This window comes from Centruroides sculpturatus, unplaced genomic scaffold (assembly GCF_000671375.1).
Source record: "Centruroides sculpturatus isolate CEXI.00-Female unplaced genomic scaffold, Cexi_2.0 scaffold678, whole genome shotgun sequence".
NCBI classification, from domain to species: domain Eukaryota; kingdom Metazoa; phylum Arthropoda; class Arachnida; order Scorpiones; family Buthidae; genus Centruroides; species Centruroides sculpturatus.
Genome location: NW_019385241.1, coordinates 266,203 through 284,371, shown reverse-complemented (window position 1 = coordinate 284,371; position 18,169 = coordinate 266,203). Strand labels below are relative to the sequence as shown.

General features: G+C 30.6%; 1 protein-coding gene across 3 annotated transcripts in view; it reads right to left on the bottom strand.

Annotated features, from left to right (window-relative positions):
* Window positions 1-18,169, bottom strand: part of LOC111636607 (phospholipase D2-like) — an 85,854-nt gene that overhangs the window by 10,220 nt on the left and 57,465 nt on the right. For all 3 annotated transcript variants that reach the window (XM_023381890.1, XM_023381888.1, XM_023381891.1), the window contains 8 exons: window positions 17,931-17,996; window positions 14,437-14,597; window positions 9,284-9,436; window positions 9,054-9,203; window positions 822-987; window positions 637-747; window positions 330-469; window positions 80-218 (listed from right to left, as the gene is read on the bottom strand). In XM_023381890.1, the coding sequence (XP_023237658.1) occupies window positions 80-218; window positions 330-469; window positions 637-747; window positions 822-987; window positions 9,054-9,203; window positions 9,284-9,436; window positions 14,437-14,597; window positions 17,931-17,996 (1,086 nt within the window). The remainder of the gene's footprint in view (window positions 1-79; window positions 219-329; window positions 470-636; window positions 748-821; window positions 988-9,053; window positions 9,204-9,283; window positions 9,437-14,436; window positions 14,598-17,930; window positions 17,997-18,169) is intronic.

The window sequence follows — 18,169 nt, the reverse complement described above, 5'->3', positions numbered from 1 at the left end:
GTCCCACACAAATTGATGCTAATGAGAATTTACTGTAATTGAAAGAATTAACAACATTAAATAATTATAAAATATTTACTTCTTTTGCTTGATACATGAATTTTTCACTGTCATGGGCAGCCATTGTTAAATCAGATGTAGAACAACATCTTCTTGGAGGTGGTGTATAACCAGATTTATTCTGTACTGGTTTGTGAATACCCCCAAGATCAGTTAGTCTAAATTTAATCAAAATAGTACATATACATAAAATACGTTAATATATAATAATAAAATTAATTTATGACATACATTAACATCAAACATTTAGTTTTTTAAATTATAAATACCTATGAAGATAATCATCCCAACGCCCATAGCACAAATCTATGCCTCCTAAAAATGCGTATGTCTGATCGATAACTACAATTTTTTCATGATGTGCCCATAAAAGAACTCCTCCAGTAACATGATCAGGATGACGCAGCACCTAATGATAATAATAACAATAATTAATTTAGAATTTGAAATATTTGTATTTATTTTTATCACTGAAGAAAAAATTATTTTTCTATAATTTCATTTAATTATATTTTTATACATATAATCAGTTACATTAAGAGAAAGTAAAGAGAATGCCTTTATAATTATTTATACCTTTATATTCGGATGTAATTGGGCAAGTTGTTTTTTGCTATAGTAACTGTTGATTCCAAGTGCTAATTCAACTTCTTTGTAAAGTAATACAAAAATTTTAACTCCTTCTTCCTAAAAGAACCCTCTAAATATAAATTTTTACTTATTGTACATATATAAACGAAAAAAACTTATTTTAATCTTACAGCTTTTCTCTGCAAAACTCTATCCAATCTCCATAATTCACCTTGAATGACAGGACGTTTTAAGTAAATTTCAGGACTTAACCACCAATCTGCTATAAATATTTCTACCTTTGCTCTTTCTATTGCATCAGCAATTGCTTCAAAATAAGTTCCTCCATCTATAAACCTAACAAAATCAAGATAAAATTTAATTGTTTTATTATTAAATTTCTATTCCATTCAGTGTAAAACATGAATCAAATGTTTTCAAAAAATCAAAACATAATTTATATTCACATTCTTATTTTTTTTTACTTGCTTAAGATAATCATTATGTAAATAATAATTTTGAGAGGTTTTCCTTTTACAATCATTATTTTTCATAAATAATATGGAATCAGACTATTAGTTGTTATGCCAACCAACATTGGGCTTGCTTATGATGAGTATAACTGAGGCCAATTGAACAGCATGCAGATGCATTGTGTTCATAATCAATCTTTAATGTTTTAACCAAAGTATGAGTGATTTAATTAATGTTTAAATTAAAATTGAAAATTTTAAAAGTGGAAGAGAGAAATATTTGAATGTACAAAATAACAAAACATTGACACTATTAGTGAAAAAAAATGTATGTTACACAAGATTGTCATTGATGATGCATTGCTTTTTTATGTGAAATGTTTTTGATACAATTGACCATCTCAAAAGTATCTTGTTTTATGAATGGTGTAGTTTCTAGAAAGCCTCTTAAAAGTTTGAGATTTTTTTCTGTCTTTCATACATGTAGGATATTTATCCTTGACACGATTCAACCATATCTTTCTTGCTTGTTTCTGGTACTGCTTGCTGTTGTTTTCAGATAAGTGACCCCAGACAGCTAGGTCATTTTCAACATTGATAAAATCCACGAATGACACTTTTTCATCACTAATTGCCATAATGAGATTGGCCCTTCGATCACTGGATTCTGAAAGAAACTGAAGGAAATTCTTATTTATTTGAAACATCAACAAATTGTAGATCAAAATCTGATATTGTAAGGTAAGATGATAGAGGAGAAATGCCAATTGCATATGAGTAGTATGGGACTGATACACTTTTGATTAGAAATTTCTATGGGGAAATATAATGTATGATGCAAGATAGATTACATTTAAAATTTTTGGTTTGGTTTTGGAATAATGTCAGAACAAGTTTGAACATGTTTTTTCAAGTTTAAAAATAAACTCTTCCAATTAATCAACAAGGAAATATTTCAATTGAGTTGAAATTTTCTGTGCAATTACCAGAAACTGTCGACATTATTTGTTTAGTGGAGTATAATAATACTTTAAAAATTGATCATTTGAGAACCGTACATGTGGATTATTAATTTTAAAAAATGAATACTGTTACTTTATGGAGACTTGCAGTAAGTGATTTAGAAATAGATAACTCTTTTGGAGGTGTTTTTCCATCCAATAATCTGCCTATTGACATTGAAAAAACATAAACCTGGAACATATTGGATTGCAATTTATTTTGAACCTGAAAGAAATGTCTGTTTTTATTTTGATAGTTATGGATTAGAACCAATAAAACAAATTATTGTAAATAAATTTTATAAAACGAAATTCAAAGTCATATTGTTGGAACAAAATTGTTTATCAAAGTGTATATTCTTCTACCTGTGGATATTTTTGTTTATATTTTCTATATAAAATGAATAGAAATCAATGTTTAACCAAATTAAGTACTACTGTTAAATTTTATAATGATAATTTTGTAAAAGAATTTGTTAAAAAACATTTTCATTTATCAAAACAGATTATTAATTTATATAATCAATGTTGTGAGCCACCGGGAGGGAAGAGGAGTCCTCTCCTTCCGGCCACTGGTCGGTGACCTACTTTCTTGTCAGGGATGGTAGTAACGTTCGGTTACGCGTTACGTGAGTGGAGGAGAGTCGGAGGGGTCGACGATAAGGCGTTGGCATAGTCGAATAAAGACACCATATTTCTAAATTAACAATTTATTACAAACAAATAATAAAACAAACGTTCTAACACGGTACGTCTCATTCGCATATGAGAGAGAGAGCTTACAATAAAGCGTTCATACCTCTTGCGATGATAGCGAAGGCCTTTAATTTCTGAAAGGCCTTCGCTTTTCAGAAATTAAAGTTGAGGGTTGGGTTCGAAGGTCTTCTAATATGTGGTGCGGCCGGTTAGAGGGAAGCGATTGTCCGTCTTGATGGTGCGATGGCGACTTCTTGATCAGCGACTCCCCTGAGAGGGGAAGGAGGATGGCTTTTATACCTTTTTGGTGGGAAAATTCGTCAGGTGATCAATTGTTTTAGCAGGTGTGAGGTTAAAGGTGGTGTTAGAATGACAACAATATGACGAATTTTGCCAATAACTGTAAACTATATACGGTTTGATCGTGAGAATGTTTATAGTTAAACAAAAAGAGTTATAATTCTCTCATGTACTTTATATTTCGTTTTTGTAGGGTCAAATTCCTTTGGTTGAGGGCATTTTTATTTTAAATTTATTAAACTTTTAAAGGATTAAATGCTTTTATTAACTTCGAATTTCACAATGTTGTAGTCTAATGAAAAATAATTTGAAATAAAACACATTTAAAAAAATATATATTTTTTTTATTTATATCAAAATACATAAAACATTCAAAAATATACTTTTATAAGAAGATACATTAAATCATGTCTACTGATGTTTTAAAAAAATGAACATTAGTTTTTTTTATAAAAAAGATACGTTTTTTTATTCCAGCATTGGAAAAAAGTAGTAGACATTAAAAAAATTATTCTACTTTACAAAATATTTATAAGAACACACATTGTACAATGGGTAATGCGATACAAATAGATCGTGTTCACTACATTTGATTTTTATTTTATTAGATTTTGGTACATTAAAAATTTTTTCAATATCATAACATTGAATATTTAATTTTTTACAAAGATCTTTTTCATATGTTCCTCCTTTATAAAATATAATTTTATATTTGTTTGAAAGTTTTTTCAAAACATTCTCTATTTTATTACTACTAATCCAGTTTGAAATTTCCTTATAATCTGGTTTCCAGCTTAATTTTAAACTGTGTACAAATTTGCTCAAAAAATTTGTCTTTTATCTCTTTCATTTAACTCATGATATTTTATAGATGGAGTGTATATGTTTATACATTCAAAAATATCTTTGTCTATTACAATATAACTTAATTGTCTATACACAGTTCTAATAGTTAAATCAATTCAATACAATCAATCAATTCATTCACAGTTCTAATACTTAAATCAATTAATACATTCAAAGTCAATTATTACTCCATGCATTTTTCTATTAAAAACAAAATATATATTTAATTTTCTATAAATATAATAGTAAATATAATAACAAACCATTCTTACCTAAAGAGTTTTCTCTTTAACACTTAAAACATCTTATTTATAACTGACTGAACCAACCAAGCATTAGAAAATAGTAGTAGACATGTATCTTCTTATAAAACTAATGTTACATTTTATTTTATATATTTATTTTATTGAAATGATTATTAAGGAAAACTAAAGTTCAGTTTTATTAATTTGTTTATAACCTAATGATCAGTAATCTCAAAGATCTGTTTATAAGCAGTTGATAATATTTAATAAAAAAAAACATGATCATTAATCACCTAAACCTGGAAGAACCAAAATTTAGTTTATCAAAAATGAAAGATGTGTTTCCAAAATAATCATAAATTAATTTTATTTAGTAGTACAGTATAAATTTACAAAATTTTGATGGCAAAATTAGACTTACAACAGTCTCAAAGAGAAGAAAAACTTACTACAGTCTTGAAAAGAAGATTCAACTATTTCAAAGAGAAGAAAGTAAGTTTTCTTATATCTATTAAATTTTATATTCTTTTAGAAAAAGACTTTTTTATTTGAATTGAAACACAAGGTGTTATTAACATCTATTATATATATTTCTGAAATGAATTAAATGAATTGAAAAGATTTTTCTAAACGAAAATCTTTTCTGAAATGTGTTCTGACATTATTCAAACATGTTCAAACATGTTCAAACATGTTCTGACGCATTATTCCAAATCCAAAACCGTGAATTTTAATATATCTTCAAAAAACTTGTTCAAACATTATACCAAAACCAAACCAAAACTTTTAAGTGTAATCTATCTTGTATCATTCATTATATTTCCCCATAGGAATTTCTAATCCAAAGTATATCAGTCCCCTACTACTCATATGCAAGCAGAATACTACAAAAGCATGAAAGGAATTACAGCAAAACAGAAAGAGAATGCTTAGCCATTGTTTGTGCTATAAAACATTTTAAACCATACCTTTATGGCAGAAAAGTTACAATCATCACAGATCATCAACCTCTCCGATGGCTAATTAGCACTAAAGATTCTTCCACAAATTCTCAAATTTTGAGATGGGCATTATTTTTGCAAGAATTCAATTTTGATATTAAGCATAAGGCAGATTTCTCACAAAAATGTGAATGCATTAAGCCATATTCCTGTTAGACAGATTGATGAATTTGAACCAATCTTCTCAAAAGCACAAAGAGGCAAATCAGCAAAAGTGAGACCCAAAATGGAAAAAGATAATTTGAAAAAGGAATGTGAGAGATGAAAGGACGTTTCCAAATATAAAGGAATTCTTTTTGGAGGAAGATGGGGTCCTCTATCATAGAAAAACACATACACCTTGAAGAGAGAGTTGAGAACAATTGGTTATACCACAAGTATCAATAGAATACATATTACAAGCATACCAAATAATCCAACAGCCAGACATTTGGAAACAAAGAAAATGACGCAAAAAATTGAAACAATTTTTTTGGCCAGTTATAAACAAGGATATTAGAAATTATTGCCAAAGCTGTCAACATTGTGGTGTTCAAAAAAATAAGAGGCAAGTAAAGTCAAGCAGAACTACAATCATTTCCAAGATAAATGCACTTATTTGAGAAAACAGCAATGGACATTCTGGGCCCTTTACCCATCTCTACTGCTGGAAACAAATATATTTTAGTTTTCGTTGACTACAGTTGATATGTGGAAGCTGTACCATTGCTAGATGTATGCAGCAAAACTATTGCAAAGGCATTTATTACCAATATCATTTTGAGACATTCAATGCCAGTTCAACTTCTCACAGCACCAAATCAAATATCCAAGATGTTCAAGTAAGTGTGCAATTTACTTCATATATAGAGATTATTCACCATAGCATATCATCCAGCATGCAATGGAATTGTCGAGTGATTTAACAAAATTCTCATCAATATTATATCACACTAGTAGCTAGAGATCAGCAGGATTGAGATGAATGTATTCCATATACTCTATTTGCGTACAACACAACAATATATGTATCTATCAATGACAGCCCATTTTACTTATTGTATGGTCAAGATCCTATTTATCCATTTGATTTAATTACAAGTCCCACAGTGACCAGATATGATGTAGAAACTTTGCATCAAAATTACAACTCAGGATGACACAAAATAGCCCAAGAATATGCAGAGAAAGTGGTCAAAGAAATACAAGATCATCATCAGCAAAAACATAAACCACCAAAGCATCACATAGAAGATGTCTTTTTAAACAAAGTAGCTATACTTCAAGGAATAAAGTGGATACTTCAGTGGTGTACCGTGGGTGTCAGCCGCCCGGGGTGGAGAAAAATTTTGGCCCCCCCGTATTTAGGTATTTCAATTTAAAAGACCAAAATTCAGTTTTGTCACAGAACAAGCAATGAAAAATTTGGTGGTAGTGCAGTGACCTGTTTAAAATAGTTCTATTGGATATTACTGGTGTATATGAACATGAATGAATCGTACAGGCAAAAAAAAAAAAAAAAATTTCACAGGAATTCCTCGGATGAAAAAGCTACTAGCTCACCCCACAAGCCAATTCCCAGACTGTCCGGATGATAGCACTATCGTAGGCACGATGCAAGTATAGATTAGGATGTTTCAAATTTTTACAAGATATTATTATTATTTATTGTGAAATTTTGCCGCCCCCTAAAAAGTGCCATCCGGTACGCTGCCCCCACTATGGTATGCCATTGGGATACTTGCACCAAGATGGTCATGGCCATATTGGATTATAAAAGAATTAAGTCCAATGAATTCTCTAATTGAAAATATACAAAGAAGCAACTATATATACATACCAATAGATTGAAACTATGTACAGCATGACAGGAATTTAGCATAGCCGACAGTATAGTGTGTCTGTACTGTCGACTATGCTAAATTCCTGTCATACTGTAATCAACTTAGCTCTCAACCAGAAACATGCAAACAAAGAAAGGAGCATCAAAAGAAAGAAATAAATCCAAACATAGATTCTTGGGATGAATTTATCTTAAATTCAGTGCTACAGCAAGCAGAATTGGAACCTGAATCACAAGAAGAAAGTGATTCAGGATCAATGACAGGAGAAAAGTCAACAGAGCCAACACCTCCGAATCAGTATGTATTAAGAAGCTGAGGTCTGGTTGAAGAACAGCCTTGGGTTCTCCCTCCACCTACTCATAGGAGCAGAATACCTAGATTTATTTCCCCTGCATCTAGCACTTGTACTTAAGTAGAGAAAGTAACTAAGCAAACTCTCCCTACAAATCTAGACAATGATTCCAAAAAGTAATAAATAACTATCCAATATTCATTGTTTTATCAAAAAACCATATATTGCACACAATTTTCAGTTGGAATCAAACATGATTATCAAACAAACAAAAAAAAAAAAAAAAGAGAAAGCGAGAGAGAGACAGACAGATCAAAAATGCCAATTAATGCATGAATTATCCTGTCAAAAGAAACCTCATCTATCTGATCAGTGTTTAGCTTGAAATTGCTATGCACTGCCTCAAAAATCCCACTTGCTCTTTAAGGACCTAGTGTGATTTTGGAGAGGTGAGGATAGTGTGAGAATCGAACAAGTAAAAGGGAAACAACTCAAGGATGACCTCATCATAAGCTAATATATGTCAACTTTCTGACCTGAGAGAGTGTCAATTTATGTTTTCTCAGAGTCAATAGTGACACCTTTCCCATGACTTTTCATCACCTCTGAAGTATTTACTGCTTTGAATATGACAAGGAATGGCTGATTCCAGTCAGTCATTGCCTGTTTTTTCAACTGTTCAGTTTAGTGTGTTTGTGTGCCTCTTTTGGATTAATGCTCTTCTGTGCCCCAGATTGCTCATCATCCTTCTACTGACTGCTTCTCTCTTGAACTGCTAACTGAAGGACTACATTCCAAAGATCCTCAATGGGGATTCTAGTTCCAATTTGTAAGGAACCAAAAATTTGTAATCTCTCTCTCTGCAAAATCACAAATACCCTGTGTAATGTGTTGTACCAACTTTCATGCCATCTAATAAACATTTAAGTGTAGTAAATTGTGTTGAGTAAATCAATTCCAACTGAATCTAGTCCTTTCCTGCTCCATCCTCTTACTCCCAATCTCACATACAAGACAATATATGCCATTCAGACACATTCAAAACAGTTATAACCTACTTGCCTCATGGGCCTCATGCAGCACTGCTCTAAATATGTACATCAAATTACAAATAGTGAAACCATTATCAGCAAAGTAGTTTTCTCTAAAATTTTAAATATTCATCTTATACTACATTTACTAAATATTAAAAGTTTGCTGAATTATACCAGATTAGAGTTGATTGGTTGGAAAGATTTTAACCTGTTTTAATTTTTTTTCATAGAAATTCTTAACAAAGTAAACTAGAATAACTTAAAAGAATTTAATGAGCTATTATTTATTGTGATATTGTCACAATGCTGGGTTGCAATTTTTCATAACAATGATCTCAATTTTAGTAGTGTCTTGTCCCTGTACATCATACTTTTCCTGTTAACATTACAGTCATGCCAGTCATCTATCTAACTCTGTTCAGGAATAATTTTTGAATTGAAATAACATGACTTCTGGTGCAAACCAAAGGTTTGTATATAATTAATCTGGGCTTTCTTCCACTAAGCTTTCCATATCTGGTCTTCACTTTTATCTATCTCATTCTGTTATCGAGAGAGGGGGAGGGAAAGAGGAAGGAAGGAAGGACAGTCACAAACCAGTGGGAATTTATAAATCTGAAATATTTGAAAATTGCAGCCCAACAATGATTCATATTTATTAATTTATAATATTTGAATTAAAATATTGAAATTAAAATGTTGTTAATCATACCATCGACAGTCAACACAAAATCTCACTGGTGCAAATGAATCAAACCGATTAGGCTGAGTAAAATCTCTGGAAAGAGTATTTGAAGTTTCCACAATATGTTGCATCCATTCTCTAGCTTTCCTTTTTGTCCAACATTTTACTAACAATTGCCTATTAAAATAAAATGTTGATTAATTTAATTTCTTATAAAATTAAAAATTATTTTAAAATTTTTATTTGTTTTCTAATACCTGCTGAGATTTGTTATTAATAATCCATGATGAATTCCTGTTGCTGCAAGACCACATTCCACATTAAAATAACTATCCATTAATAAAACAGACTTAATTTTGCCATCTTTTGGCCTAATATAGGCAACAAAACTATCTTTAACAACAAGCCATCTAAAAAAACAAAAAAATAAAATTCATATTATTATTCAAAAAGAAAAAAGCATGTAATAAATATACGTGGTACGATCCAAAAGTTCGGGGACTGCAGTAATGTTTGACAACAAAAGCATGTATTTGAAGTTACAGTGTATGAAATTGATTCTATCAAACCTTTCCTACATGTTCAGGTTGGTTTCGCCCATGTTACATGATTAAACCGCGAGTGCTGTTGTTTTCTTTCGGAGATAGTTACCTTTGTTTTGCGACGTAATAAAAATGGAGTTTCAAGAACAGCACTGCAACATTAAATTTTGTCAGCATTTAGGTAAAACACCTACGGAGACTTTAAAATTGCTAAGAAAGGTGTACGGTGATTTTACCATGGCGAAATCAAACGTGTACAAATAACATTGGCGTTTTAAAGAGGGCCGAGAATCCATTGCAGACGATGAATGCTCTGGCCGATCTTCGACTTCATGGAATAAGGAAAATGTTGAGTTGATCTCTCAATGTGTTTGCAAAGATCGTCGCCAAACCCTTGAAAAAATCGCTGCAGCTACTCACTTATCAAAGACTAGTTGCCAGCGTATTTTAACAGAAGATCTTAACATGCACCGAGCAAAGGAAAAGTCATGATGGAGTGATGGATGCAGTCATGTTTTTTGATTCTCAAGGAATTGTTCATTCAGAATTTATTCCCAAAGGCAGAACAGTAAACAAGGCACATTATCTAGAATTGTCATTTGAGGGAATCCATTCATCGTAAATGACCACAGATGTGGCAAAGTGAAGACTTCTGCATGACAACGCACCTGCACATTGGTCCCAAATGGTCACAGTTTCTCGCCAAAACTCAAATTAATGTGCTTCCACACCCCGTCTATTCACCGGACTTAGCCCTGTGTGATTTTTATTTGTTTCCATCAATGAAAAAGCATTTGCAGAGACACCATTTTGTGTCATCAGATGAGGTGAGAGCAGCATCGCAGGAGGCCTTACGGGAGGTTTCAAAAAATGGCTTCCAGAAGTGCTTCCAGAAGTTATACGAGCGCTTGCAAAACTGTATCGTTGCCCAAGGTGATTACTTTGAAGGTGGTTGTGCATCGGCAATATAAACTTTTTAAGGTAAGGAATTTTAAGCCAAGTCCCNAGTCCCCAAACTTTTTGATCGTACTACGCATATATTTATTTATTTATTATAATATATATTAATTTTAAATGTTTTAACATAGATAAATGAAAGCAAATACATATGAACAGATGAAAAATATATTTACTGTATATATTAACAACTAATCTCTACTACAGTCAAATCTCATTAATACAAAATTGAAAGGACTTAAACATTGGCACTTTGTATTCATGAAGTTTGTATTAAGCAAACTTTACAAAAAAATCAAGGGTCACATTATCAAATGGCAAAAGCCAAATTTCCTCCCAGTTACTTCACTATCTTTTATCTTGTTTAGATAAGTTTGTTTACATATTTTTTTTAAACATACATATTCTTCCAAACATACACTTTATTGAAGACTACCATCCCTCGTCACAGCCTCGTCCACTCTTACCGTAAATCTGTGCAGATAAGACAACCTTCAGATAAAACGAGGTATAAATTTTTGTCAAAATTTTATAGTTTTAGCATATATCTGTCCTATAAGATGACCCCTAAATTATCAATGGCCTATGAATTTAGTTTAGATCAGTGATCATCATCTGGATAATAATACTGCATAGCATATACGGAATTATGTCCTATTTGTAATTTTTCGAATAAACAAATTTTATTTTCTTGCCTTGCGATTATTGCGAACATTGCACTGATTCGGGTATTCGGGTAATGACCTTTACTATTCACAAAAAACATCGTATAGGCTATTTTATTTTGTGGACATACCCTAGTCTCTACTAGTAAATAATTACAGTTTGTTTGCTTTTTATAATGGTTTTAATTTATATAAATTTCAATCTAATAACTTTTTTGTATGTGTCCTATAAGACGACCCTGAATTCTGGGGGCCTTTTTCTTTATGATTCAACTATCATCTTATCTGCGCAGATATACGGGTAATTATTCATTATTTTTGGGTGATCAATGTGTAATATTGCTGTAGAGTATTGCAAAATATAAAAAAATAAAATCATAAAACTTGTGAATAAGTTATATTGATTTGAAACCTAAAAAATTCCTCGCTATACACATTTGATTCTGAGCTGAACAAATTCGTTCTCTTCCAGTTTTTGAGACTGCTCTGCTGTAGATTCACATTGTCTATAATTATGAACAATAACAGCTCTAGAACTTTTTTCCTATTTGTGCTCTTGCAGCTCTCGGCATTATTTAACAATCAATCTGAAAAATATTCACTTGAGATTAATCCAATAACTATTTCAAATATTCTGTACCTGCAGAAATTAATGTGTAACGATTCGAAAACTCACCATAAGTACACATATTGCCATCTGGCATGACGATGTCACTTTTTTAATTCCTCAGAGATTTTGCTAATTAACTAATTATAATTTAATGTCAGTTCTTCAAATATAATAGTAAACTTCAATAATAGATTTTTCTTATAGACAGAAAGTACTAATTCATGTATTGCCATCTAGTGAAGAGAGAGAGAAATAGACAGACAAAAATCCATTGCAGGTTTATTTAATTAATAAAAAATCTGTAGGTTTGATTAGTGGTAAACATTCCAGGGTTCATAAAGATGTTACAGTTAAAATTTGGTAACGATTGGTTCAATAGTTTTTGCTGTTAGTGGTCACAAATAAAAAATACTTTGTCTCTTTATATAGTAGTATAGATAAAGTGGTTTAATGAAAGAATCAATGTTTGTTTATTGACATCTGTCAGAGCTGGTAAAATGATGACTAAAGCTACTGAACATAATAGGCTGACCTAGTAGCTACCAAATTGAATCCAGGATTGGACACATGTAAAATTTTACAAATTAAAAATAACTTATTTACTTAGATTTCTATGAAATAATTTATTTTTTAATTTTAGAATCACAAAATAGATACAGTTTTTAATATTGTAATTCAGTTGTTTCAATATTTCCATTATTAAAGCAATTAAAAATAAAAACTATTTTATAAAACTACAGATTTTTAATCAAAAATTGTCCAATCCTGTTAACTTCTGGTTTACAATTCATATGTCAGCTCTCTTAACTAATTGTTTAGCTTTAGTGCAGCAAACAAGGTATGTCTATAAGAGAAAGTGTAATTTTTTTGAGTTAGAGTGAACAATGTTGGTTGGTATATACCTATATTGCTAATAACAGCATTGGCCAAAACACTTATGACGACAATGTTAAAGTTGAAAAATGCACCTGATCATGATATGGCTTGTGCCTAGTCACTTCAGCTCTTGTGACTTCAAGTAAACTGGAAGTAGTGTGCTTCATATTACATATTAACTGATATTTTGTACTAAACGAACTTGTTAACATTGAAATGCCTACCCTTGTCCACAGGACATAAAATCTACTTTGCATTAACCAGGGCTGTGGAGTCGCGTAAAAATCTACCGACTCCAACTCCGACTATTTTACCAATCCGACTCCGACTCCGGCTAAAACACTAAAACTCCACGACTCCGACTCCAACTCCACAGTTCTGCCAGGGCTGTGGAGTAGCGTAAAAATCTACCGACTCCAACTCCAACTCTGACTTTTCCTTACTATCCGACTCCAGCTAAAACACCAAAACCCCACGACTCCGACTCCGACTCCGCAGCCCTGGCATTAACACAAACTTCACATAGACTAATAATGTGATAATGGTGTTTGACTGTATTTTAACAACTTACTTGTTAGATTCAAACATAAAAATTTACATGTTTCTCTCAATCTCCAGCATTCACTGTTTAAAAAATGAATGGCCAGATTTAGGCCTGCATCAGGTTAAGCAGATTCTATATCAAACATCTATAGCAAGTTCAAAGTCTGGAATAATACCATTTTCTTTAATGTAATTGTTTTTGAATTAGTACAGTACATAGTATATATTAATACGTAAATATTAATATAGTTTTAACAAATTAAATGAGTAATTACAAGCAAAAATATTAAAATGCCTCTAATAAATAATATAAACAAAAAAATTAAAATTAAACTTATTTGGCAAAATGTAAATTTATATAATTGCATTTAGTTCAAAAACAATTAAATCAAGGAAAAAAGAGTTATTCCAAACTTCAAACCTGCTATAGACATTTGTTATAGAATCTGCTAAACCTGACACAGGCCCGAATGTATCTGAAAACATTTGTTTTTTAAACAGTGAATGCTGGAAATTGAAAGAAAGGTGTAAATTTTCATGTTTATAAGATAGTTCCAGCTTTAGGATTTAATAAACTTAGTTTTGATTTAATGCTACAAAACTCAAAATTTAAATGATTATAATATAAGCTAGTTAATTAATAATTATTTAATAATTGGAGAAACTAAACTAATATCAATATATTATAATCAGGTGGAAACTTTAATGCTAAGTACACTTGAATTAATTTTAAAAAATTTTAATGTTAAAAAAACCCATCTGTTAAGAATGAAATTTGAATGTAACATGAAAACACATTGCAGTTATCCCATCCACATTTTGGATAGAAATTAATTCAGACCTGTTATATATAGGTGTTTTTAGAGAATACAGTATTAGTAGGTATTAAGTTTTTATGCAGATTGGTAGTACTTAGTAGATACTCTAAATGATGTTTGACAGAATATAACTTTCCACTCAGCATGATATATATATATATATACAGAGCCGGCCCTACCATAGGGCAAACGGAGCAGCCGCTCCAGGCGCTAAGTCCTATCGGGCGCCTCAGTGGTAAAGAAAATTAANACTATAGTCCAAATGGATAATAAAATTTAAAGATGAGAAAAAATTTTATTTTATTAGTATTTATGTTTTAGTTTCAGTATAATAATCTATTCTCAAACTGCATTATTGTCATTAAATTATAATTATAAAATAAATTACATCCAATTAACCTTTTTCTCCAGAAACCACAACATTCTGTTATTGCTCGTCTTAATTTTAAGCAAACAGCTTTAGTCAGATGACCTCCAGAACGTTTTAATACCAAACCTTCTTTCCCTTTTTGTCCTAAATCATTTATAAAAGACAGAGGTCCAATTTCTAAAAAGTTCATCTGAAAATATAAATAATAAATATGAATATTTTTATACTTTAATATACTAATAAATTTTTAACTTATATTTCCTTGTAGGAGTCAAATAATAGAGTTTTTTTAATTTAGTACTTTCAAGAATATTCTTTTCATTTCTAGAATCAAAGAAGCTCCACAATAAAAAGTGAATAATTTATCGATAAATTAATTTAATACTAAAAAACTTCAAAAGATTTCATACTTTTATTTAATCATATATAACCATTATCATCTACAATGATTTGCCATCTTATCAGTAATTTTTTAACATCATCTTCATTAAAAGGATTTCAATATAGATGTGAAATAATCTGACAGTTCTTCATAAATTTCATTTTTATCTTTGAATTATCGTCCTTTCAATTCGAAAAAGATGGTAATTAGTTGGACAATTTCAGGAAAGTATGTTGAATGCATCATGACTTCCCAATTAAAATCGTTAAGTTTCTATAGTGTTACTTGGGAAGAATTTAGCCTCATATTATAATAATAGAATAGACTTGTCATCTATTGACAAATGTGGATTTTTAAAGCAATTCTGTATTGAAGAAGATTAGTTGTTAACACTTACACTAACAATAAACATTCACAATTACAGTTTTATTAGGAAGTAGCAATTCAAAATGAATTATGCCAAGTTTATTCCATCAAGCAGACAACAGTCCTTTTTTAAATACAACTCACTCTTTGCTATTAGTTCTGTTGCTATTCCTGATCTTTCCATTCCCTTTTTCTTAACACATCATTATATAAGATACATTTTTCTGTTACAAAGTACTAAAAAACAGTCTAATGCATTACTTGACAGAAGATAAGTATATATGTTACTGCTAAAGCTCGAAATCCGTTAATGTGCACATTACCTAGCTAATCTGCACATTAACTAGGGTGATCTGTTAAAGTTGCTAAAATTGTTCTATTTCTCAAATTACCTAGGTAATGTGCAGATTACCTAGATACTCTCTAGGTAATGTGCAGAGTATCTAGGTAATCTGCACATTACCTACTAGGCACTCGGTAAAGTGAAAATAAGATTTTTGCTGGAACAACAGCAACGTTTCTGTACGCTTAAATTAACATAATGTTATTTATTTAATTTTCAATATCTAAAGAATCAAGTTAATACAATCAACAAATTAGTTGATTGAATCAATCATCAATCAATTAAAAAAACTTTAATACAAAAATCAAACGGTTTAAAATATTACTACAATTAGGGAAATGAATTTGCAAAACATATGATAAAATTGTACTTACTTATTAGTGCAATCTAAAGATTGGTGACACTTTGAATTACGTAGCAATTGGTTTTTGCGACAAGCACGCCTATTTGTGGTACATTTAGATTTGCAGTCACATTTTCTGAAACCCTGCCCAGTACCAAGGGATTGTTTTATTGCTGTTTGACGTAAAGATATTTCTACAGCAGGGACATCCATCTTCTTTCGTTAAAAATCTCTCTTTGCAAACACTGAATTCAGATTTTGCATACAATTGTTTTAAAATACCTGTTTTAGTATCAAGTTTTATGTTTGTTCACGCAGTTTGTGGTGAAGTAGATCCTAAAGAGGAAGGGTATGGTAAGAATGTATTGTGCATCATCTGTAAAAAGAATATGGATCAGAAAATACAGCGTGATGAAGCCAAGAAATGTTTAGAAAAGCAAGCAAAGAAAATGTTAGCAGTTTCTAATGCAAAGCACCCAAACGTCGATGAAGGTTTCGCTGTGAGAATTAAAGTACCCGAAGAAGACAGAGCAAAAACTGATGCACGTTCAATTTTAGCTGTGGTTCTTAGTAAAACAGAGGATGGCTTTTATAAACTTGATACTAAAACAGGTATTTTAAAACAATTGTATGCAAAATCTGAATTCAGTGTTTGCAAAGAGAGATTTTTAACGAAAGAAGATGGATGTCCCTGCTGTAGAAATATCTTTACGTCAAACAGCAATAAAACAATCCCTTGGTACTGGGCAGGGTTTCAGAAAATGTGACTGCAAATCTAAATGTACCACAAATAGGCGTGCTTGTCGCAAAAACCAATTGCTACGTAATTCAAAGTGTCACCAATCTTTAGATTGCACTAATAAGTAAGTACAATTTTATCATATGTTTTGCAAATTCATTTCCCTAATAGTAATAATATTTTAAACCGTTTGATTTTTGTATTAAAGTTTTTTTAATTGATTGATGATTGATTCAATCAACTAATTTGTTGATTGTTTGATTGTATTAACTTGATTCTTTAGATATTGAAAATTAAATAAATAACATTATGTTAATTTAAGCGTACAGAAACGTTGCTGTTGTTCCAGCAAAAATCTTATTTTCACTTTACCGAGTGCCTAGTAGGTAATGTGCAGATTACCTAGATACTCTGCACATTACCTAGGTAATTTGAGAAATAGAACAATTTTAGCAACTTTAACGGATCACCCTAGTTAATGTGCAGATTAGCTAGGTAATGTGCACATTACTGGATTTCGAGCTTTAGTGGTAACATATATACTCACACATTATTACTAGTAGCTCATGTAATATTTACTTTTCAAGCTTAGACATCTTGCTTATTTGCTGCAGTTAATGATGAATAATACTATGAGAATAATTTAAACATTCTGCAATTTCATCTATCATTAAATATGATTTTGCTTTGACAAGTATAGAAAGAGTATTATTGTCAAATTTGATGGAATGTCTAAAATGGAGTCTTTCATGATACAATTTTCATTAAATTTTTCAAACAACTTTTAAGCAATCCTTATACTAAAAATATAAAATTATTATAAAGTATCTCTACATTTTTTTGAAAAGGGTAACAAAATCATTTGTTTGTAGGTTGTGTACAGTATCTAGACCCTAAATGCTTTAAACTCAATTAACAGTTTTACTAGTTATTAAATCTTCTGAAACTGTGTTGTCTTAATTTCTTTGATTCACTAACACAAGATGTGTTAGTGAATCAAAGTTTTACTAGTATCAACACACACAAATTTGTCCATTGGTCTTTTTCATTGTTTATTATTATTATTACTCATGTGTACAGTGCATAGTATTTTTCCTAATCCTTGTTACTTTTGGTTTGGACTGAGAGGTAAGATCTGTCTCTCTTATAGACCCTGAGATGAAGTTTGATCAAAGGATTAGTTTTTATGGTAGTACTGAATTCTAAAAATTTAATAAATGCATTTGATTGTCAAGAAATTTAACAGTAATTTATTTCTCTTTTGTCAAACACAGTGCTAAGTTTTATAAACATTTATGATTGTATTTTCGCTTTTATACATCACATCAATAACACTAAAAATTTACTTACTGTCTCATAATGACTTTTATACAATGGAATTCGAAGAAGATTTCTTAAATATTTTTCAAGTTGCTCCTATTCAAAATAAAAAAGTAATTTATTTAAAAATATACAAATCTTTTTTATAGCATTTCTAAATGTTTACTGTCCGAAGAAAGCTGAAAAATCAATAACACAATCAGTAAGGCAGATCATGAACTGTGATGGAATATAGCCAGCAAATAACTCCAAGAATAGTGGATCAATTT